The following is a 23,399-nucleotide window of genomic DNA, read 5'->3' on the forward strand; positions in this document are numbered from 1 at the left end:
TTTAAAATAAAACTGATTTATTTGTCACAGATTCAGAATATTAAACTCCAGTCCCATTAAATGTGAACATCAGCTGAAGGAACTCCTCCCAGTCCCAGTGACCAGGGTGCAGAACTGGGTGTGATGAGCAGCAACAATAATTAGAGAGTTTGACACCAACAGTCACTTGTGAACTTGCCTCTGGATTCAGTAACTGTGATGGTTAAATATCCAGCATGCAGCTTATTTAAACTTTTCCCCAGTGTGAACACCGTAGTGCTTCCGAAGGTTTGATGAATGATTGAATCCCTTCCCACATTCAGAGCAGGTGAACGGCCTCTCCACAGTGTGAACTTGATAGTGCGCCACAAGGTTGCATGACTGAGAAAATCCCTTCCCACATTCAGAGCAGGTGAACGGCCTCTCTCCAGTGTGAACTCGCAGATGCTGCTTCAGGTAAGATGAGTGTATAAATCCCTTCCCACAATGTGAGCAGGTAAATGGTTTCTCCCCAGTGTGAACTCGCTGGTGTCTCAGAAGGCTAGATAACTGTGTGAATGCCTTCCCACAGTCGGAGCAAGTGAATGGCCTCTCCCCAGTGTGAACTCTCTGGTGTGCCAGTAGGTCAGATGATCGAGTGAATCCCTTCCCACAGTCTGAGCAACGAAACGGCCTCTCCCCAGTGTGAACTCGCTGATGTATCTTCAGATGAGATGACTGACTGAATCCTTTCCCGCAATGTGAGCAGGTGAATGGCCTCTCTCCAGTGTGAACTGACTGGTGTATCAGTAGGTCAGATGACCGACTGAATGCCTTCCCACATTCAGAGCAGGTGAACAGCTTCTTCCCTGTGTGAACTTGATAGTGCGCCACAAGGTTACATGACTGAGAAAATCCCTTCCCACATTCAGAGCAGGTGAATGGCCTCTCTCCAGTGTGAACTCGCAGATGTAGCTTCAGGTGAGATGAATGAATGAATCCTTTCCCACAATGTGAGCAAGTAAATGGTTTCTCCCCAGTGTGAACTCGCTGGTGTCTCAGTAAGCTGGATATCTGTGTGAATGCCTTCCCACAGTCTGAACAGCTGAACGGCCTCTCCCCAGTGTGAACTCTCTGGTGTGCCAATAGATCAGATGATCGAGTGAATCCCTTCCCACAGTCTGAGCAGGTGAACTGCATCTTCCCAATGTGAACTGACTGGTGTGATTATAAGTGGATTGATGGAGTGAATCCCTTCCCACAGTCTGAGCTGGTGAACAGCCTCTCTCGTGTGTACTCGGTATTGAGTCTGTAGAAGGGATGACTGAGTGAATCACTTCCCAGTCTGAACAGACGAACACCCTCTCCCCAGTGTCAGCAGATCAGATTATCAAATAAATCTCTTCCCATACATCGGACAATTGAACAGTCTCTTTCCTTGTGACTCACTGGTGTGTCTGTGGATCAGCAGAGTGAGTGAATCTCTTCTTACACATGGATCAAGTGAATGGCCTCTCACTGCTGTGAAACTTCTGTTGTACGATCGGTTTGGATGATAAAATGAATCGCTTCCCACAGACACAACAGATCAATAAATGCTGGTGTGTTCTCAGCACCCGGGTTCCAGTGGACTCACTGAGTTCAAACCGAAAACTTAATTTCAGATGCAAAGAACGTTTCCAGCTGGGATGAGATACTTCATCTCCTAGGATCAATAGAAATATTGGTGTTACAAAAGAAATATCTGGTCATTCCTTAAATACCTGTATACGGACATTGGAACTGACGTGTTGTTGTGCTTGAGATTCCTGCACACAAATTCTGTGCGGTTTCTCACCTGTAAAAAGATTTACAAGACACATCAATGGGCACAGATAGCATTTCAGATGAAATCATTTCAGTCTTCATGCTGAAGTCTGACATCACCCTGTTACAGTGAAGTTCAACTCAAGTTGGAGGAACAACTCCTGATCTTCTAACTGAGCACAGATCAGGCACCCGGACTGACCATTCAGTTCTCTGACTGTATTTTCTGTCTGTACCAGAATGGACCATTCCTGCTCATCTTCATTCCGTGACGTGGCTCAGTTTATCTCTCTCCATTGGTATTATTTCAAGATCTGGTTATGTCCCACAGCACTACAAGAACACATGATATTACATGGCTGATCCTAGAGACTTTCTACTTACTTTGACCACAACCTACAAACCCCCCCACCGCAAGTCCCAAGGTGACTGACAATGGCGAACTCAGCGATGGTAATTCCAATGAACATGGAGGGGAGGAGGGCAGCATCATTTCTATTTGGAGTGAGACACTTTAGTGATGTGTAAACTACAGGTCACCTGTTCCCCAGCAGAAAGGTGTTTGATATCATTATGTATCCAGAGAGGATAGGTCAAAACATGCTGCATTGGGGAGTAATGCAGGACCCATGCATTCTGTGCTGCGTGTTTATTATAACTAGTAACATCAGTGGGCCGTGGTCAATGTGAAGGGAGTAAATTATGTATTCATGCTTATTTTGTGGCACTTTGTAGCTAGTGGCTGGCAGAGGTCATATCTTGCCTGACCCTCAATAATGCTTAAAAACCCAAAATGCTGGCAGAACTCAGCAGGCCAGACAGCATCTATGGGAGGAGGTAGTGACGACGTTTCGGGCTGAAATCCTTCATCAGGAGTGAAGTAACATGGGATGGTCAAGGGGGGATAAGAAGTGGGGGGAGGGATAAAGTAGAGAGCTGGGAAGTGATAGGTTGGAGGGAATTGGGCTGGGGGAAGGTGGAGAATTATGGGAAATAAAAGAGAAAGAAAGGTAGGGCTGGGGGGAGATTATAGTGAGGGGGGACAAAAGAGAAAGAGAACCAGACTGAAATAATAGATAGGGATGGGGTTAAGGCGGGGGGGGGGCAGGGATATCAACGGAGGTCTGAGAGTTGGATGTTCATGACAGCAGGTAGGAGGCTACCCAGGTGGGACTCCATTGACCTGCGCGCGGCCTCATCTTGACAGTAGAGGCGGCCATGGACAGACATATCGGAGTGGGAGTGGTCTGTGGAATTGAAGTGTGTGGCCACAGGGAGATCCCGCCACTGCTGGAGGACTGAGCACCGGTGTTCGGCAAAACGGTCTCCCAGTCTGCGGCCTCCGTTGATACCCCTGACCCCCCCACTTACCCCCATCCCTATCTATCATTTCAGTCTGGTTCTCTTTCGCTTTTGTCCCCCCTCACTATAATCTCCCCCCAGCCCTACCTTTCTTTCTCTTTTATTTCCCATAATTCTCCACTTTCCCCCAGCCCATTTCCCTCCAACCTATCACTTCCTAGCTCTCTACTTTATCCCTCCCCCCACTTCTTATCCCCCCTTGACCATCCCATGTTACTTCACTCCTGATGAAGGATTTCAGCCCGAAACGTCGTCACTACCTCCTCCCATAGATGCTGTCTGGCCTGCTGAGTTCTGCCAGCATTTTGTTTTTTTATTTATTTCCAGCATCTGCAGATTCACTTGTGTTGCCTCAATAATGCTTAATTGTATGTTTGCTAATTGCTAATAGAGGATCAAAATAAGGAATTTGACTCTTTGGAGCAATCACTGGAGGTGTGGGCATGTCACTCAAGTATAACAACTCTGTGTGGGGGCTCAGGCTGGCGGCAATTGTTGTGTTTTGATTTAGGATCAATTTTTGCTGCTACATTTTGTCAGCAAGGATTTCAACAGTTATACCAAACGAATAGCAGCTTGTGGCAAGTACGACCTTTTTTTTTGTCGTTCACACTGTGTTTGGTTTGAAACAGTTTTGAAGAGGTCAAACGCTGCTGTGACCAACTGGGTTAGACTGAAAAGCTGTATAGTGTATATACAAGGTGAAAAGGTATGAGCTGCTGTTTGATGTCCGTTCAACATCAGACACCAACCTGTAATTTCCTGGTTTATACTGACAGCCTTTCTCAAGCAGCAGAACAACATCCTTTGGTACCTCTCCTGTCACAAAGGATAATCTAATCATCTCTGCTTGGGCCCTGCAATTTCTGCACTTGCCCCCCCCCTCACCCGCATGGTTTGGGAGAACACTTTGTCAGGCCTGGGGATTTATCCAGCCTAATCTGCCTCAGGACAGCAAACACCTCTTCCACTGTAATCTGTTGAGGGCCCATGAAGTTGATGCCAGTTTGCCTCACATCTACAGACTGTGTCTGTCTCCTGACGACGTACAGATGCAAAAGATTCATTTAAGATCTCCTACATCTATTTTGGCTTCACACACGGATTACCATTCTAATCTTCCAGAGGACCAATTTTGACCCTTGCAAACATTTTGCTCTAAACATATCTGTAGAATCCCTCAGGATTCTCTTTCACTTTGTCTGCTAGGACAACCCCATGCCTTCTTTTACCCTCCTGATGTCTATCTTAAATGTTATTTTGAAATTCTTATACTCTGCAAGCACCTGCAGCAGTGCCAATGCTTCATGGCCAATAATGCATGATGTGATCCCTGGAACGTGCATGCCCTCAAATCCTTTTGTTCCCCAGACCTTTAGAAACATAGAAAACCTACAACACAATACAGGCCCTTCAGCCCACAAAGCTGTGCCGAACGTGTCCTTACCTTAGAACTACCCAGGCTTATTCATAGCCCTCTATTTTTCTAAGCTCCATGTACCTACCTAAGAACCTCTTAAAAGACCCTATTGTACCCCTACCACTGAGGGGAGCACCAGAGGAAGATGGAGAACAGGCAAGGAGCTATTGTGAGAGGGAAAGAGAAAATAAAAGAAAAATTACCTGTTCTCCACCTTCCTCTGGTGCTCCCTTCCCCCTTTCTTTCTTCTAAGGCCTTCCATCCTATGACACTCCCCCTTGTCTAGCCTTGTAGAGGTCTTAACAACCTCTGTCAACACAAGAAGGAAGAACAATAAACTGTTGGGGGGGGGGGGGGGGGGGAGTTTACCTAGAGCTTTTTTGCCCTCTCTGACTGAAGTTTCAAAATCTCCACTCTAACTTTGTCCACTCTGTTGATGGCTGCTCTGCTTGCCCCACTTTAATTTGCTCTTGACAATCAATCCTGAACTCTGATTGGCTGCTGCTCAAAGTTCCAAACTGCCAGGAGTTGCTGCCTTTTTTATTCAGTTGGCAAACCTGAGTGACCTGCGTCTTCTCAGGCTTTGAATACGACATGAGTTGAACATGCCTGCTAATACAAAGATTCTTGTAAATAAATTACCCAATGAACTTAGAAAAGAATGAAGATCAGCAGTGTATGAACTGCTAAAAAGGCACAACCGTAAGGTTAATTTCACTGACATTGTTGACTTCATTGTTACACACCCAGTGTTTGGGAAAGTATACAAACCTACAACCTGGCAGTAAGTAAAGGTATGAATAAAACTGGATCACGAATTCAGTCTAAGGCTACTGGAAGCATTTTGCCACCACTGTGACGGCTGTGAAGGCAAAGGAAGGCTGTGTCCAGAACTAACAATAAGGTTTGTCTATTCCGCCAGGGTGAACATACTTTGTATTTGTGCTCCAAACTGATGAAAAAAGTTCAGAAGGAGATGTAAGTTTCTGAAAGAAAATGGTGCCTACTTTGCTTGTTTGTGTCAGGGACACATTAGCAAGGATTGCGAGAATCACCTTTCATACAAAGGTATAACCATATAAAACCATATAACAATCACAGCACGGAAACAGGCCATTCCAGCCCTCCTAGTCTGTGTCGAACTCTTAATCTCACCTAGTCCCACCTACCCGCACTCAGCCCATAACCCTCCACTCCTTTCCTGTCCATAAACCTATCCAATTTTACCTTAAATGACACAACTGAACTGGCCTCTACTACTTCTACAGGAAGCTCATTCCACACAGCTACCACTCTCTGAGTAAAGAAATACCCCCTCGTGTTTCCCTTAAACTTTTGCCCCCTAACTCTCAAATCATGTCCTCTCGTTTGAATCTCCCCTACTCTCAATGGAAACAGCCAATTCACGTCAACTCTATCTATCCCTCTCAACATTTTAAATACCTCGATCAAATCCCCCCTCAACCTTCTACGCTCCAATGAATAGAGACCTAACTTGTTCAACCTTTCTCTGTAACTTAAGTGCTGAAACCCAGGTAACATCCTAGTAAATCGTCTCTGCACTCTCTCTAATTTATTGATATCTTTCCTATAATTCGGTGACCAGAACTGTACACAATATTCCAAATTTGGCCTTACCAATGCCTTGTACAATTTTAACATTACATCCCAACTTCTGTACTCAATGCTCTGATTTATAAAGGCCAGCGTTCCAAAAGCCTTCTTCATCATCCTATCTACATGAGACTCCACCTTCAGGGAACTATGCACTGTTATTCCTAGATCTCTCTGTTCTACTACATTCTTCAATGCCCTACCATTTACCATGTATGTCCTTTTTGGATTATTCCTACCAAAATGTAGCACCTCACACTTATCAGCATTAAACTCCATCCGCCATCGTTCAGCCCACTCTTCTAACTGGCCTAAATCTCTCTGCAAACTTTGAAAACCTACTTCATTATCCACAACGCCACCTTCCTTACTATCACCTGCATACTTACTAATCCAATTTACCACCCCATCATCCAGATCATTTATGTATATTACAAACAACATTGGGCCCAAAACAGATCCCTGAGGCACCCCGCTAGTCACCGGCCTCCATCCCGATAAACAATTATCCACCACTACTCTCTGGCATCTCCCATCTAGCCACTGTTGAATCCATTTTATTACTCCAGCATTAATACCTAACGACTGAACCTTCTTAACTAACCTTCCACGTGGAACTTTGTCAAAGGCCTTGCTGAAGTCCATATAGACTACATCCACTGCCTTACCCTCGTCAACATTCCTCATAACTACTTCAAAAAATTCAATAAGGTTTGTCAAACATGACCTTCCACGCACAAATCCATGCTGGCTACTCCTAATCAGATCCTGTCTATCCAGATAATTATGAATACTATCTCTAAGAATACTTTCCATTAATTTACCCACCACTGATGTCAAACTGACAGGTCTATAATTGCCAGGCTTACTTCTAGAACCCTTTTTAAACAATGGAACCACATGAGCAATACGCCAATCCTCCGGCACAATCCCCGTTTCTAATGACATCTGAAAGATCTCCGTCAGAGCTCCTACTATCTCTACACAAACTTCCCTCAAGGTCCTGGGGAATATCCAGTCAGGACCCGGAGATTTATCCACTTTTAAATTTCTTAAAAGCGCCAGTACTTCCACCTCTTTAATTGTCATAGGTTCCATAACTTCCTTACTTGTTTCCCACACCTTACACCATTCAATATCCTTCTCCTTAGTGAATACCGAAGAGAAGAAATCGTTCAAAATCTCTCCCATCTCCCTCGGCTCCACACATAGCTGACCACCCTGATTCTCTAAGGGACCAATTTTATCCCTCACTATCCTCTTGCTTTTAATATAACTGTAGAAGCCTTTCGGATTTACTTCCACCTTATTTGCCAAACCAAACTCGTAACTTCTTTTAGCTTTTCTAATCTCTTTCTTAAGTTTCCTTTTACATTCTTTATATTCCTCAAGCAATTCCTTTACTCCATGCTGCCTATATCTATTGTAGACATCCCTCTTTTTTCGAACCAAGTTTCTAATATCCCTTGAAAACCATGGCGCTTTCAAACCTTTAACCTTTCCTTTCAACCGAACAGGAACATAAAGATTCTGTACCCTCATAATTTCACCCTTAAATGACCTCCATTTCTCTATTACATCCTTCCCATAAAACAACTTGACCCAATCCACTCTCTCTAAATCCCTGCGCATCTCCTCAAAGTTAGCCTTTCTCCAATCAAAAATCTCAACTCTAGGTCCAGTCCTGTCCTTCTCCATAATTATATTGAAGCTAATGCTATTGTGATCACTGGACCCGAAGTGCTCCCCAACACATACATCTGTCAGCTGACCTATCGCATTCCCTAACAGGAGATCCAACACTGCCCCATCTCTAGTCGGTACTTCTATGTATTGTTGCAAAAAACTATCCTGCACACATTTCACAAACTCTAAACCATCCAGCCCTTTTACAGAATGAGCTTCCCAATCTATGTGAGGAAAATTAAAATCTCCCACTATCACCACCTTGTGTTTACTACAAATATCTGCTATCTCCTTACACATTTGCTCTTCCAACTCACGCTCCCCATTAGGTGGCCTATAATACACTCCTATCAGTGTTACTACACCTTTCCCATTCCTCAATTCCACCCAAATAGACTCCCTAGAGGAGCTCTGTAATCTATCCTTCCAAAGCACCGCCATAAGTTTTTCTCGGACAAGCAATGCAACACCTCCTCCTCTGGCCCCTCCTACTCTATCACACCTGAAGCAACTAAATCCAGGAATATTTAGTTGCCAATCACACCCTTCCTGCAACCATGTTTCACTAATAGCTACAACATCATAATTCCGGTATCAATCCACGCTTTAAGCTCATCCACCTTTCTTATAATGCTCCTAGCATTAAAATAGATACATTTAAGATACTCTCCACCTCCTCCTCTCTTTTCATCCCTAGCAATGCATTCAAATTTATTATCCTGTTCTTTCTTCTGCCCTACATCTTCGGGCTGAGCGCATCCCTTCTCCATCACCTGCCTTTCCTCCCTCACACACTGTCTACTTACTTGCTCTACTGGTGAACTAACCTCCTCTCCCATAGTTTCCTCAAATTGATTTCTGCCCCCCCATCTTACTAGTTTAAAGTCTGCCCTGTAGCCCTAGCAAACCTCCCCGCTAGGATATTGGTCCCCCCAGGATTCAAGTGTAACCCGTCCTTCTTGAACAGGTCACGCCTGCCCCAGAAGAGGTCCCAATGATCCAGAAACTTGAATCCCTGCCCCCTGCTCCAATCCCTCAGCCACGCATTCATCCTCCACCTAATTCCATTCCTACTCTCACTGTCGCGTGGCACAGGCAGTAATCCCGAGATTACTACCTTTGCGGTCCTTCTTCTTAACTGCCTTCCTAACTCCCTATACTCTCGTTTCAGGACCTCTTCCCCTTTCCTACCTATGTCATTGGTACCTACATGTACCACGACCTCTGGCTCCTCACCCTCCCACTTCAGGATATCTTGGACGTGATCAGAAACATCCCGGACCCTGGCACCAGGGAGGCAAACTACCATCCGGGACTCCCGATCACCTCCACAGAACCGCCTGTCTGACTATCGAGTCCCCTATTACTATGGTCCTCTTTCTTCTATCCCTACCCTTCTGAGCTACAGGGCCGTCCTCTGTGCCGGAGGCCCGGCCACTGTCACTTCCTCCAGGTAGGCTGTCCCCCCCAACAGTACTCAAACATGAGTACTTATTGTCAAGGGGTACAGCCACTGGGGTACTCTCTAGTACCTGCCCCTTCCCCTTCCTGACCGTGACCCACCTATCTGCCTCCCGTGGCCCCGGAGTGACCACCTGCCTGTAACTCCTCTCTATCACCTCCTCACTCTCCCTGACCAGGCGAAGGTCATCGAGCTGCAGCTCCAGTTCCCTAACTCGGTCCCTCAGGAGCTGCAGTTCGACACACCTGGCGCAGATGTGGACGTCCGGGAGGCTCGGAGACTCCAGGATCTCCCACATCCGACACCGAGAACAAGCTGCCCTCACACTGATACTTCCCGAATAACTGAAAATAACAAGGAGAACTAAAAGATAAGCCTACTGTGCCCTCTTCCGCCTAAGCCCTCTGAGCCCAAGCCATACACTCTGCTCCCGGCTCACTCCGCTGCCCGCTGCTTAAAGCTCACTCCTTCTCTCCTTTTTATATCTTCCCTCCTTCCCAGGCCTCCCTCACGCGCCTGCGCAGTCCCGCCTCTCAGAACTCCGATCTGAGAAGCAATTTGAAAATGGCCGCCGCCGCACTTCTTCTCAAAGCCTCGCTGTCCTCTTCCAAAAGAGAACTACCTCACTCCTTCTCTCCTTTTTATATCTTCCCTCCTTCCCAGGCCTCCTTCACGCGCCTGCGCAGTCCCGCCTCTCAGAACTCCGATCTGAGAAGCAATTTGAAAATGGCCGCCGCCGCACTTCTTCTCAAAGCCTCACTGTCCTCTTCCAAAAGAGGGCAAACAACCCAGCATACTTCATATTCACTCTGTTAAAAAGAGTACAGATTTGAAACAAGCCAAGGAAGAAACAAACACAGCAGTGAGTAATGCCCTGGTATCTCATGGCCTTACTGGGGGTGGTGATCATGATTGTAAACTTCCTGTAATTCCAGATCAGGTGAAGTCTAAGAAGAGTATCAAGATGGTGGGTACTTAAGCTTTCCAAGATCAAGGAAGTACAGCAGTGTTCTGCACAGTGAACCTCATGAACAAGCTCAACCTGATAGGAAAAGAAACACAGTCTTTTATGCACCATGGGGCAAGAGATGTGAATAGCTACATTGATTCAGGATTGGAAGTAGTTGGCTTGGAAAGTGAAAGCTTTCAAACTGCCCAACATCTATACTCAGGAAAGTATGTCTGTCCAGAAAGGGAACATTCCTTGTCAGAGAGATCTTCAAGAATGGTCTCACCTGAAATCTGTTCATTTGCTGGAGTTCAGCAGTTGATAGAGATGAATATGCCTAGGGTGTTTGAGCTGTAGCAAGGGATTCAGTGTTAATAATGGACCCTATGCAATCAGAACAATGGTAGATTGGGACTCCAGTTTTACACAGATAAGCTTTGGCAGAAGGTCACTGCTTACCAAAGAGGACATTTGTGTAAATTTTGCGATTCAGTTGAGTTTAGACATTTTCATTCTCTCACTGCCACAGTCAAGAGTTTCTACCTGCTTCAAAAGGGCAAAAATTATACCAGTGCCCAACTTGCTCTGCTCTTCCTGGGTGAAGTGCTTTGAGTGGTTGGTTATGGCTAGAATTGACTCCTGTCTCAGCAAAGACCTGGGCCCACTGCAATTTGCTTATCACCACAATAGGGAGGTCTATGCGGGTGTGATCTCACCAGCTCTTCACACAGCCTTGAACATCTAGACAATAATAATACTTCTGTCAGGATACTGTTTATTGAGTGGAGTCGGAGTAGTGATCTTAAGGTTTTAGCACTTTGAGGCTTCAGTCAGAGAAAGGAAAAAAAGAAAAGCTCAAGGTGAAGTTTTTCTTCTTCCCATCTTTATATTTGCTCAGCTAGGACAGCAGAGATGCCAGACAGGGCAGTTGCGGAATGTGGGAAGGCAGGGGGACATGCAGTGTCCTGACGACTACAACTGTGAGAAGTGCATCCAGCTGCAGCTTCTACCACTCTGCATTAAGGAATTGGAGCTGGAACTGGAACTCCAGATCATTCAGGAGACTGAGGAGTGATAGATAGGACATACAGAGAGGTAATTACACCCGAGGTGCAGGACACAGGAGACTGGGAGACATTCAGGAAGGAGAAAGGGATTAAACAGCCAGTGCAGAGTACCCTGATCCATCCCCCACAACAACAGGTAGATTCCTTTGGATACTATTTGTGGGGGAGGGGTGTGGAATGACACAGTGGTCAGGTCTCTGATACTGAATCTGACTCAGTGATTCAAAAGGGAAGGGGAGTAGGGGGGCAAGAAGAAACAAGCTGTGGTGATAGGAGATTCATTAGTTAAGGTAACAGAAAGAAGGTTCTGTTGATGAGAACAAGATTCCCGGAAGATAGGGTCTGATCTATCTCGGATCAGGTCCTCAATATTAATAAGTGGGAGGGTGAACAGCCAGAAGTCATGATCCATCTAAGTACCAATGATATGGGTAGGAAGAAATTATGAGGTTCTGCAACTTGAGTTCAGGGAGTTAGGTGCTAAGTTAAAGGGCAGGACCTCCAGGGTCATGATCTCAGGATTGCTACCCAAACCACGTTCTAGAGAGGCCAGAAAGAGGAAAACTATACAGATTAACAAGTGGCTAAGCAGTTGGTGTAGGAGGGAGGGCATAAGATTTTTTGGATCATCGGGGTCTCTTCTGGAGAGGTGGGACCTGTACAGAAGAGACAGCTTGCACATGAACTGGAAGGGGACAAATATTCTAGTGGGAAGGTTTGCTGGTGCTTCACTGTGGGGTTTAAACTAGAGCTGCAGAGGGATAGGAACCAGAGTGTCAGAACAGATAGTGGAGAGGTCAAATGGACAAAATTGTAAAGGGTGAATACAGGACTGAATGCGTGCAGTATATAGAATAAGATAGATAAACTTGTAGCCGAGTTAGAGATTAGCATAGATAATGTTGTAGGCATCATTGAATTGCAGCTGAAAGATTATGGCTAAGGGTCCAAGGATACACAAGAGGATAGGCAAGAAGGTAGAGGGGCTGGCATGGCTCTGTCGGTAAAAAATTGCTATCAAATCGTTAGAAAGAGGTGACATAGGGTCAGAAGTTAATGAATCATTGTGGTTAGAGCTAAGGAACTGCAAGGATAAAAAGGCCCTGATGGGAATTGTATACAGACCCCCAAACAGTACTAAGGATGTGGTCTACAAATTACAAAAGGAGATAGAAAACGGATGCCAAAAGGATAATGTTACAATAGTCAGGTTACAATAGTAATGTTACAATATGCAGGTTGATTGGGAAAATCAGATTGGTGCTGGATTCCAGGAGGGGGAATTTGTAAAATGCCTATGAGATGGCGTTTTAGAGCAGCCCACTAAGGGATCAGCTATTTTGGATTGAATGTTGTGCAATGAATCAGAATTGATTAGAGCTTAAGACAAAGGAACCCTTATGGACCAGTGATCTCATAACATGATAAAATTCACCCTGAAATTTGAGAAGGAGAAGCTGAAGACAGATGTATCAGTGGAGTAAAGGGAATTACAGAGGACTGAGAGAGGAGCTGGCCAGAATTGATTGGAAAAGAACACTGGCAGGGATGATGACAGAGCAGCAATGGCTGGAATTTCTGGAAGCAATTCGGAAGACACAGGATACATATATTCCAGAAAGGAAGAAGTATTCTAAAGGCAAGATGTCACAACCATGGCTAAAAGCCAAAGACAGGGCATGTAATAGAGCAAAGATCAGTGGGAAGTTAGAGGATTGGGAAGCTTTTAAAAACCAACAGAAGGTGAAATTAAAAAAGCAAGGTAAAGAAGGAATACAAAAGAAAGCTAGCCAATACTATTAAAGAGGATACCAGAAGATTTTACAGATACATAAAGTCTAAAAGTAAGGCGAGAGTAGATAACAGACTGCTGGACAACATTGTAGTAATGGGGGAGAACGAAATGGTGGACAAACTGAATATGTATTTTACATCAGTCTTCACTGTGGAAGACACTAGAAGTATGGTGGAAGTTCCGGGTGTCAGGGGCATGAATTGATTGAAGTTACATGAACTGTGTGGATGGGCACATGAATGTAAGGAAGATGAAGGGATACGGATATTATGTAGGTAGGAGAGATTTATGTTCTGAATCACAGCAAGCAGGCAGTGGAGTAAGTTGCCGGTTTTCAGGGAAAAGTTCAGGTTTTTTTTTCCAAACTACTTGGGATAAAAGAGGCACAACTGCACAGGCGCGTGACCTCAGAGTCCCTTTAAAAAGGGAAGCAAGCTTCAACGGTTCCTCTGAATCACAGCAAGCAAGCAGCAGAGTAAGTCGCCAGTTTTCGGGAAAAAATTCACGTTTTATCCCCCAAACTAATTGGGATAAAAGAGGCACAACTGTGCAGGTGCGGAAGATTTAAAAAGAACACCACCATATCCAGCGGGCAGCGGAGTGAACGGGTACAGAGTGATAGGGCTTTGGCTCAACGGGCTTAGGCGGAAATGGGAAGAGGCTTTCTGCGACCGTTGAGTCTCACAGTAAAGTGATAGGTTACAGGTTTTTTTTTTATGTAGAGCTAACAGTAGCATTATAGGTATGCATTTAGGATTAGTGTTGTGCCTGGAGTGCCAGATGTGGGGATCCTGAGAGACTCCCAGCCTCCCCCAGGATTACATCTGCTCCAGATGCAATGAGATGAAGCTCCTTAGGAATCGTGTGAGGGATATGGAGCAACAACTTGATGACCTTCAGCTAATTAGAGAAAGTGAGGAGCTGATCAATAGTACCTATAGAGAGATAGTGGACAGCACCTCTGTGACAGTTCCCCTCAGGAATCGATATATAGTTTTAGATACTGTTGGAGAGGTTGACCAGACAGAGGAAGACCACAACGAACGGGACTCTGGCACTCTGCCCAGTGCCGTGATCAAGAGAGCAAGGAGAAATGCAGTCGTTATAGGGGATTCCATCGTGAGGGGAGCAGACAAGAGATTCTGCGAGCCAGACAAGGATACCCGAATGGTGTGTTGCCTCCCTGGTGCGAGGGTACGAGATATCTTGGATCGGGTCCAGAGTATCCTGAGCAACCAGAATTCTTGGTACATGTTGGTACCAATGACATAGACAGAAAAAGCGAGGAGGTCCTAAAGGAAGATTACTGGGAGCTAGGAAGAAAAGTGAAAAGCCGGACCTCCAGAGTAATAATCTCAGGATTACTGTCTGAGCCACGCACCAATGATGGTAAGAATAGCAGAATTAAGCAGATGAATGTGTGGCTAAGTAACTGGTGCAGGAGGCAGGGCTTCAAATTCTTAGATCACTGGAATCTATTTTGGGGGAGGCATGACTTATACAGAAACGATGGGTTACACCTGAACTCAAAGGGTACTAATATCCTGGCAGGATTGTTTAATATAGCTGTTAGGGAGGGTTTAAACTAAGTTGGCAAGAGGAAGGAAACCAGTGTTAGGGTCGAGGAAGAGGAAAATAGAAATAAGTCAAAGATACTGAGCAGCAAAGATGGCAAGAAGGACAGGCAGGTGAATAGACAGGATAATTTGCTGTGCAATAGAAACATAACAAAATCAGTAACAGATACTCAGCTAAGTGTACTATACTTAAATGCCCGCAGCATTAGAAATAAAGTGGATGACTTTGATGTACAGCTACAGGTTAAAAGATATGACACAGTGGCCATCACTGAGTCATGGCTAAATGATGGATGTGATTGGGAGCTAAATGTTCAAGGATACACCGTGTATAGGAAAGATAGGAAAGATAGGAAAGTAGGTAAAGGGGGTGGCGTGGCCCTGATGGTAAGCAATGATATCAAATCACTAGAAAGAAGGGACATAGGATCAGAAGTAGTAGAATCCCTATGGGTCAAGTTAAGAAATGGCAAGGGTAAAAAGACACTAATAGCAGTTATATACAGGCCTCCAAACAGCAGCCGGGATGTGGACTACAAGTTACAGCTGGAAATAGAAAAAGCATATCAGAAGGAAAATGTCAAGATAATTATGGGAGATTTTAATATGAAAGTGGATTGGGAAAGTCAGGAAGATACTGGAGCTCAGGAGAGGGAGTTTGTAGAGTGCCTACGGGATGCCCACCAGGAGATCAGCTGTTTTGGATTGGGTGCTGTGTAATGAGCCTGAGTTGATTAGGGAACTAGAGGTAATGGAACCCCTTGGAAGTCGTGATCATAATATGATCAAGTTCAGTTTCAAATTTGAAAAGGAGAAGCTGGTATCAGGTGTATCAATATTTCAGTGGAACAAAGAAAATTACAGTGGTATGAGAGAGGAACTGGCCCAAGTTGATTGGAAAAGTAAGCTAAATGGAGGGACAGTAGAGCAGAATTGGATGAAATTCCTACAAGAAATAAGGACAGTGCAGGAAAAATATATTCCAAGAAAAAAGAAAATCATAAAAGGAGAAATGACACAAATGTGGCTAGCGAGAGAAGTTAAGGCTAAAATAAAAGCAAAAGAGGCAGCGTACAAGGAAGCAAAAATTAGTGGGAAAACTGAGGACTGGACGAATTTTAAAAATTTACAGAAGGAAACTAAGAAAGTCATTAGGAAAGAAAAGATGAATTATGAAAGGAAATTGGCAATTAACATAAAAAAAGGACACCAGGAGTTTTTTTAAATATATGAAGAGTAAAAGAGTGACATGGGTAGATATAGGACCCATTGAAAAGGATGCTGGAGAAATTATAAATGGGTAACAAAGAGATGGCAGAGGAACTAAATGGGTATTTTGCATCAGTCTCACAATGGAGGATATTAGCAACATACCTGATAGCCAGAGGTCTCAGGGAATAGAATTAGGTACAGTCAAGATTACTAGAGAGAAAGTGCTTGAGAAGCTAAATGGACTAAGGATAGATAAGTCTCCCAGACCAGATGAGGTGCATCCACGTGTTCTGAAGGAGGTGGCTTTGGAGATTGTGGAGGCATTGGAAATAATCTTCCAGGAATCAGTGGACTCGGGCACAGTTCCGGAGGACTGGAAGGTCGCAAATGTAGTTCCGTTGTTTAAGAAAGGGGGAGGCAGCAAAAATAAAATTACAGACCTATTAGTCTGACATCGGTAGTTGGAAAGTTATTGGAGTCGATCCTTAAGGATGAGATTATGAATTACCTTGAGGTGCATGACAAAATAGGCCCAAGCCAAAGCCAGCATGGTTTCATGAAGGGAAGATCCTGCCTCACCAACCTATTGGAATTTTTTGAGGTAATCTCAAATAAGATTGTCAAGGGAGAGGCTCCGGATGTTGTGTATTTGGATTTTCAAAAGGCCTTTGATAAGGTGCCGCATAAGAGGCTGCTTAATAAGATGAGGGCCCATGGGATTACAGGAAGGATATTGGAATGGGTAGAGCATTGGCTGATAGGCAGAAAGCAAAGAGTGGGAATACAGGGATCCTATTCTGGTTGGTTGCCGGTCACTAGTGGTGTTCCGCAGGGGTCGGTGATGGGGCCTCTTCTTTTTACACTGTATATCGATTATTCAGATTATGGATTAAACGGTTTTGTGGCTAAGTTTGCGGATGACACCAAGATAGGTGGAGGAGCAGGAAGTGTTGAAGAAACGGAAAGGTTGCAGAGAGACTTGGTCAGTTTAGGAGAGTGGGCAAAGAAATGGCAGATGAGATGCAATGTTGAGAAGTGTACGGTTGTACATTTTGGAAGCAGAAACAATTGGGCAGATTATTATTTAGATGGGGAGAAAATTCAAAAATCGTAAGTGCAAAGGGACTTGGGGGTCGAAGTGCATGATACCCTAAAGGTTAACCACCAGGTTGGATCGGCAGTAAGGAAAGTGAATGCGATGTTGGCATTCATTTCAAGAGGAATAGTGTATAAGAGTAAGGAGGTGTTGATGAGGCTCTATGGGGCACTGGTGAGACCCCATTTGGAATACTGTGTGCAGTTTTGGGCCCCCTATCTTAGAAGACAGGTAGTGCAGGAGTCCACTGAGGTCATCTCCCTCCTAAACATATATACTTTGTTTTGGATACTGTTGGGGGAGAAGTCTCATCAGATGAAGGCAGCAGCAGCCGAGTTCATGGCACCATGGGTGGCTCTGCGGCACAGGAGGGAAGGAAAAAAGAGTTGGAGAGCTATAGTGATAGGGGATTCGATTGTAAGGGGAATAGATAGGCATTTCTGCAGCTGCAAACGAGACTCCAGGATGGTATGTTGACTCCCTGGTGCAAGGGTCAAGGATGTCTCTGAGCGGCTGCAGGACATTCTGGAGCAGGAGGATGAACAGCCAGTGGTCATGGTGCACATAGGTACCAACGATATAGGTAAAAAATGGGATGATGTCCTACAAGGTGAATTTAGGGAGTTAGGAGATAAACTAAAAAGTAGGACCACGAAGGTAATAATCTCTGGATTACTACTAGTGCCACGTGCTAGTCAGAGTAGAAACAGGAGGATATTTCAGATGAATATGTGGCTTGAAAAATGATGCAAGGGGGAGGGATTCAAATTTGTGGGGCACTGGAACCAGTTCTAGGGGAGGTGGGACCGGTACAAACAGGATGGTCTGCACCTGGGCTGGACTGGAACCAATGTCCAAGGGGGAGCGTTTGCTACTGCTGTTCAGGAGGATTTAAACTAATGTGGCAGGGGGATGGGAACAAGTGCAGAGAGACAGAGGGGTGTAAAATGAGGGAAGAAGCAAAAAGTAGTAAGGTGAGAAGTAAAAGTGACGGGCAGGCAAATCCAGGGTAAAAACCAAAAAGGGCCACTTTTCAACATAATTATATAAGGGCTAAGAGTGTTGTAAAAACAAGCCTGAAGGCTTTGTGTGTCAATGCATGGAGCGTTCATAACAAGGTGGATGAATTGAATGTGCAGATAGTTATTAATGAATATGATATAGTTGGGATCACAGAGACATGGCTCCAGGGTGACCGAGGATGGGAGCTCAACATCCAGGGATATTCAATATTCAGGAGGGATAGACAGGAAAGAAAAGGAGGTGGGGTAGCGTTGCTGGTTAGAGAGGAGATTAACGCAATAGAAAGGAAGGACATTAGCCTGGAGGATGTGGAATCGATATGGGTAGAACTGCATAACACTAAGGGGCAGAAAACGCTGGTGGGAGTTGTGTACAGGCCACTTAACAGTAGTAGTGAGGTTAGGGATGGCATTAAACAGGAAATTAGAAATGCGTGCAATAAAGGAACAGTAGTTATAATGGGTGACTTCAATCTACATATAGATTGGGTGAACCAAATTGGTAAGGGTGCTGAGGAAGAGGATTTCTTGGAATGTATGTGGGATGGTTTTCTGAACCAACATGTCGAGGAACCAACTAAAGAGCAGGCTATTCTAGATTGGGTACTGAGCAATGAGGAAGGGTTAGTTAGCAATCTTGTCGTTCGAGGCCCCTTGGGTAAGAGTGACCATAATATGGTGGAATTCTTCATTAAGATGGAGAGTGACTTAGTTAATTCAGAAACAAAGGTTCTGAACTTAAAGAAGGGTAACTTTGAAGGTCTGAGACGTGAATTAGCTAAGATAGACTGGCAAATGATACTTAAAGGGTTGATGGTGGATATGCAATGGCAAGCATTTAAAGATCGCATGGATGAACTACAACAATTGTTCATCCCAGTTTGGCAAAGGAATAAACCAGGGAAGGTAGTGCACCCGTGGCTGACAAGGGAAATTAGGGATAGTATCAAGTCCAAAGAAGAAACATACAAATTAGCCAGAAAACACGGCACACCTGAGGACTGGGAGAAATTCAGAGACCAGCAGAGGAGGACAAAGAGCTTAATTAGGAAAGGGAAAAATGATTATGAGAGAAAGTTGGCAGGAAACATAAAAAGTGACTGTAAAAGCTTTTATAGATATGTGAAAAGAAAAAGACTGGTTAAGACAAATGTAGGTCCCTTACAGTCAGAAACAGGTGAATTGATCATGGGGAACAAGGACATGGCAGACCAATTGAATAACTACTTTGGTTCTGTCTTCACTAAGGAGGACATAAATAATCTTCCAGAAATAGTAGGGGACCAAGGGTCTAGTGAGATGGAGGAACTGAGGGAAATACATGTTAGTAGGGAAGTGGTGTTAGGTAAATTGAAGGGATTAAAGGCAGATAAATCCCCAGGGCCAGATGGTCTGCATCCCAGAGTGCTTAAGGAAGTAGCCCAAGAAATAGTGGATGCATTAGTAATAATTTTTCAAAACACTTTAGATTCTGGATTAGTTCCTGAGGATCGGAGGGTGACTAATGTAACCCCATTTTTTAAAAAAGGAGGGAGAGAGAAACTGGGGAATTATAGACGGTTAGCATGACATCAGTGGTGGGGAAAATGCTAGAGTCAGTTATCAAAGATGTGATAACAGCACATTTGGAAAGCGGTGAAATCATCTGACAAAGTCAGCATGGATTTGTGAAAGGAAAATCAAGTCTGACGAATCTTATAGAATTTTTTGAGGATGTAACTAGTAGAGTGGATAGGGGAGAACCAGTGGATGTGGTATATTTAGATTTTCAAAAGGCTTTTGACAAGGTCCCACACAGGAGATTAGTGTGCAAACTTAAAGCACACGGTATTGGGGGTATGGTATTGATGTGGATAGAGAATTGGTTGGCAAACAGGAAGTAAAGAGTGGGCGTAAACGGGACCTTTTCAGAATGGCAGGCAGTGACTAGTGGGGTACAGCAAGGCTCAGTGCTGGGACCCCAGTTGTTTACAATATATATTAATGATTTAGATGAGGGAATTAAATGCAGCATCTCCAAGTTTGCGGATGACACAAAGCTGGGCGGCGGTGTTAGCTGTGAGGAGGATGCTAAGAGGATGCAGGGTGACTTGGATAGGTTAGGTGAGTGGGCAAATTCATGGCAGATGCAATTTAATGTGGATAAATGTGAGGTTATCCACTTTGGTAGCAAGAACAGGAAAACATTATTATCTGAATGGTGGCCGATTAGGAAAAGGGAAGGTGCAACAAGACCTGGGTGTCATTGTACACCAGTCATTGAAAGTGGGCATGCAGGTACAGTAGGCGGTGAAAAAGGCAAATGGTATGTTGGCATTCATAGCAAAAGGATTCCAGTACAGGAGCAGGGAGGTTCTACTGCAGTTGTACAAGGCCTTGGTGAGACCACACCTGGAGTGGAATGATATGGTGCAACTCAAACTACCTGCGTCTCAATATCACCAAGACCAAGGAGATGGTGGTGGACTTTAGGAGATCTAGGCCTCATATGGAGCCAGTGATCATTAATGGAGAATGTGTGGAGCAGGTTAAGACCTACAAGTATCTGGGAGTACAGTTAGACGAGAAGCTAGACTGGACTGCCAACACAGATGCCTTGTGCAGGAAGGCACAGAGTCGACTGTACTTCCTAAGAAGGTTGGCGTCATTCAATGTCTGTAGTGAGATGCTGAAGATGTTCTATAGGTCAGTTGTGGAGAGCGCCCTCTTCTTTGTGGTGGCGTGTTGGGGAGGAAGCATTAAGAAGAGGGACGCCTCACGTCTTAATAAGCTGGTAAGGAAGGCGGGCTCTGTCGTGGGCAAAGTACTGGAGGGTTTAACATCGGTAGCTGAGCGAAGGGCGCTGAGTAGGCTACGGTCAATTATGGATAACTCTGAACATCCTCTACATAGCACCATCCAGAGACAGAGAAGCAGTTTCAGCGACAGGTTACTATCGATGCAATGCTCCTCAGACAGGATGAAGAGGTCAATACTCCCCAATGCCATTAGGCTTTACAATTCTACCGCCAGGACTTAAGAACTTTTTAAAAGCTATTATTAATGCTTTTTGAGATAGTGATTTAGATGCATATCATATTTTTTACTGAGTTAAGTATTGTATGTAATTAGTTTTGCTACAACAAGTGTATGGGACATTGGAAAAAAAGTTGAATTTCCCCATGGGGATGAATAAAGTATCTATCTATCTATTGTGTGCAGTTTTGGTCCCCTAATCTGAGGAAAGACATTCTTGCCATAAAGAGAGTACAAAGAAGGTTCACCAGATTGATTCCTGGGATGGCAGGACTTTCATATGAAGAAAGACTGGATCGACTAGGCTTATACTCACTGGAATTTAGAAGATTGAGGGGGGATCTTATTGAAACGTATAAAATTCTAAAGGGATTGGACAGGCTAGATGCAGGAAGATTGTTCCCAATGTTGGGGAAGTCCAGAACGAGGGGTCACAGTTTAAAGATAAAGGGGAAGCCTTTTAGGACCGAGATGAGAAAAAACATCTTCACACAGAGAGTGGTGAATCTGTGGAATTCTCTGCCACAGGAAACAGTTGAGGCCAGTTCATTGGCTATATTTAAGAGGGAGTTAGATATGGCCCTTGTGGCTAAAGAGATCAGGGGGTATGGAGAGAAAGCAGGTACAGGGTTCTGAGTTGGATGATCAGCCATGATCATACTGAATGGCGGTGAGGCTCGAAGGGCCAAATGGCCTACTCCTACACCTATTTTCTATGTTTCTATGAAAGGATGTACTGATGTTGGAGAGAGTTCAGAGAAGATTCACTAGGATAATTCCTGGAATGCAGGGACTAACATATGAGGAGCGTTTATCGGCTCTTGGATTGTATTCATTAGAGTATAGAAGAATGAGAGGGGATCTCATAGAAACATTTTGAATGTTGAAAGGGTTGGACAGAGTAGATGTGGAAAGGCTTTTCCCTTGGTGGGTGAGTCCAGGACAAGAGGTCACAGTCTTAGAATTAGAAGGTACCCATTTAAAACAGATGAGAAATTTTTTTAGCCAGAGGGTCGTGGATTTATGGAATTCTTTGCTACATACAGCTGTGGAGGCCCAATCATTGAAGGTTTTTAAGGAGGAGATTGACAGGTATCTGATTAGTCAGGGTATCAAGGGATATGGGGAAAAAAGCCGGAAATTGGAACTAGACGGGAGAATAGTTTAGCTCATGGTGGAGTGGCAGAGCAGACTTGATGGGCCGAATGACCTACTTCTGCTCCTTTGTCTTGTGATCTTTGGGTTTGGCTCTTTAGCTGGTTCGGCACAATATCATGCTGTACTGTTCTATGTTCTAACAGAATAAATATTTTGTATCAGTCTTCACTGTGCAGTATGACACTAGCAGTATACTGGAAGTTCCAAGTGTTGCAGGGACAGAGGTAAGTGAAGCTGACATTACAAGGGAGAAGCAAATGCTGGAGGAATTCGGCAGGCCAGGCAGCATCTATGGAAAAGAGTCGACATTTTGCCTCAGGAAGGACCTGGACCCACTGCAGTTTGCCTATCACAATAGGTGTACGGCAGATGTAATCTCAGTGGCTCTTCACACAGCCCCAGATCATCTGGCCAATATAAACACCCATGTCAGGATGTTGTTCGTTGACTGTAACTCAGGATTTAACACTATGATTCACAGTCTTGATTAATAACCTACAGAACCTGGGCCTCTGTACCTCCCTCTGCAACTGGATCCTCGACTTCCTAAACTGAAGACCCCCATCACCTAGGACACGTGCTCTTCTCATTGCTACCATCAGGAAGGAGGTACAGGAGCCTGAAGGCACACACTCAATGATTCAGAAATAGCTTCTTCCCCTCAGCCATCAGATTTCTGAATGAATGGACGTTGAACCCACGAACACTACTTCGCTATATTTCCCACTACATATTATATGTATTTACTGTAATTCAGTTTTTAAATGCATTGCATTGTACTGCTACCGCAAAAACACATTTCACGACATATGCCGGTGATATTAACGGGAGACGCATGGCGATATTCACTCGCTCATGAGCAGAACGTTACCCGGGCCCAAGTATGGACCGTGGGGCTGAGAGAGAGGGAAAAGGACGGGGGATGTGGAGACACGATGTGTCCGGAGCTCGCAACAATTGCCCCCGAGTCGCGGTGCTGACGAGAACCCCTCTCCTACCTGCCGCCGACCCGCCACAGCCTGCCGACTGCACGCATGCGCGGTTTACGGGACTGCGCGGAGTCCTTTACGCCTGCGCATTTGATCGCTGGGTCACCAACGGCAATTTCTGAAGCGCAGAGGTTTGTGGGTACTCAAAGTAGCATCAAAGGTGTCGGCAAGAACTGGTTCCACACAGACTTCTCAAAAGCAGTCAATGTTA

At 44.7% G+C, this 23,399-nt stretch overlaps 1 protein-coding gene across 1 annotated transcript; it reads right to left on the reverse strand.

The window, feature by feature from the left end:
* LOC140719042 (uncharacterized) lies at positions 1 to 23,247 on the reverse strand. The gene is made up of 2 exons (XM_073033400.1): positions 23,198 to 23,247; positions 1 to 1,663 (listed from the first exon to the last, which is right to left on the reverse strand). The coding sequence occupies exon 2, from the start codon at positions 1,156 to 1,158 to the stop codon at positions 223 to 225; it is 936 nt and encodes a 311-aa protein (XP_072889501.1). The 5' UTR covers positions 1,159 to 1,663; positions 23,198 to 23,247; the 3' UTR covers positions 1 to 222.
* Between the last annotated feature and the right edge of the window lie 152 nt (positions 23,248 to 23,399).

Source organism: Hemitrygon akajei, chromosome 31, assembly GCF_048418815.1.
Source record: "Hemitrygon akajei chromosome 31, sHemAka1.3, whole genome shotgun sequence".
Classification (NCBI taxonomy): Eukaryota; Metazoa; Chordata; class Chondrichthyes; order Myliobatiformes; family Dasyatidae; genus Hemitrygon; species Hemitrygon akajei.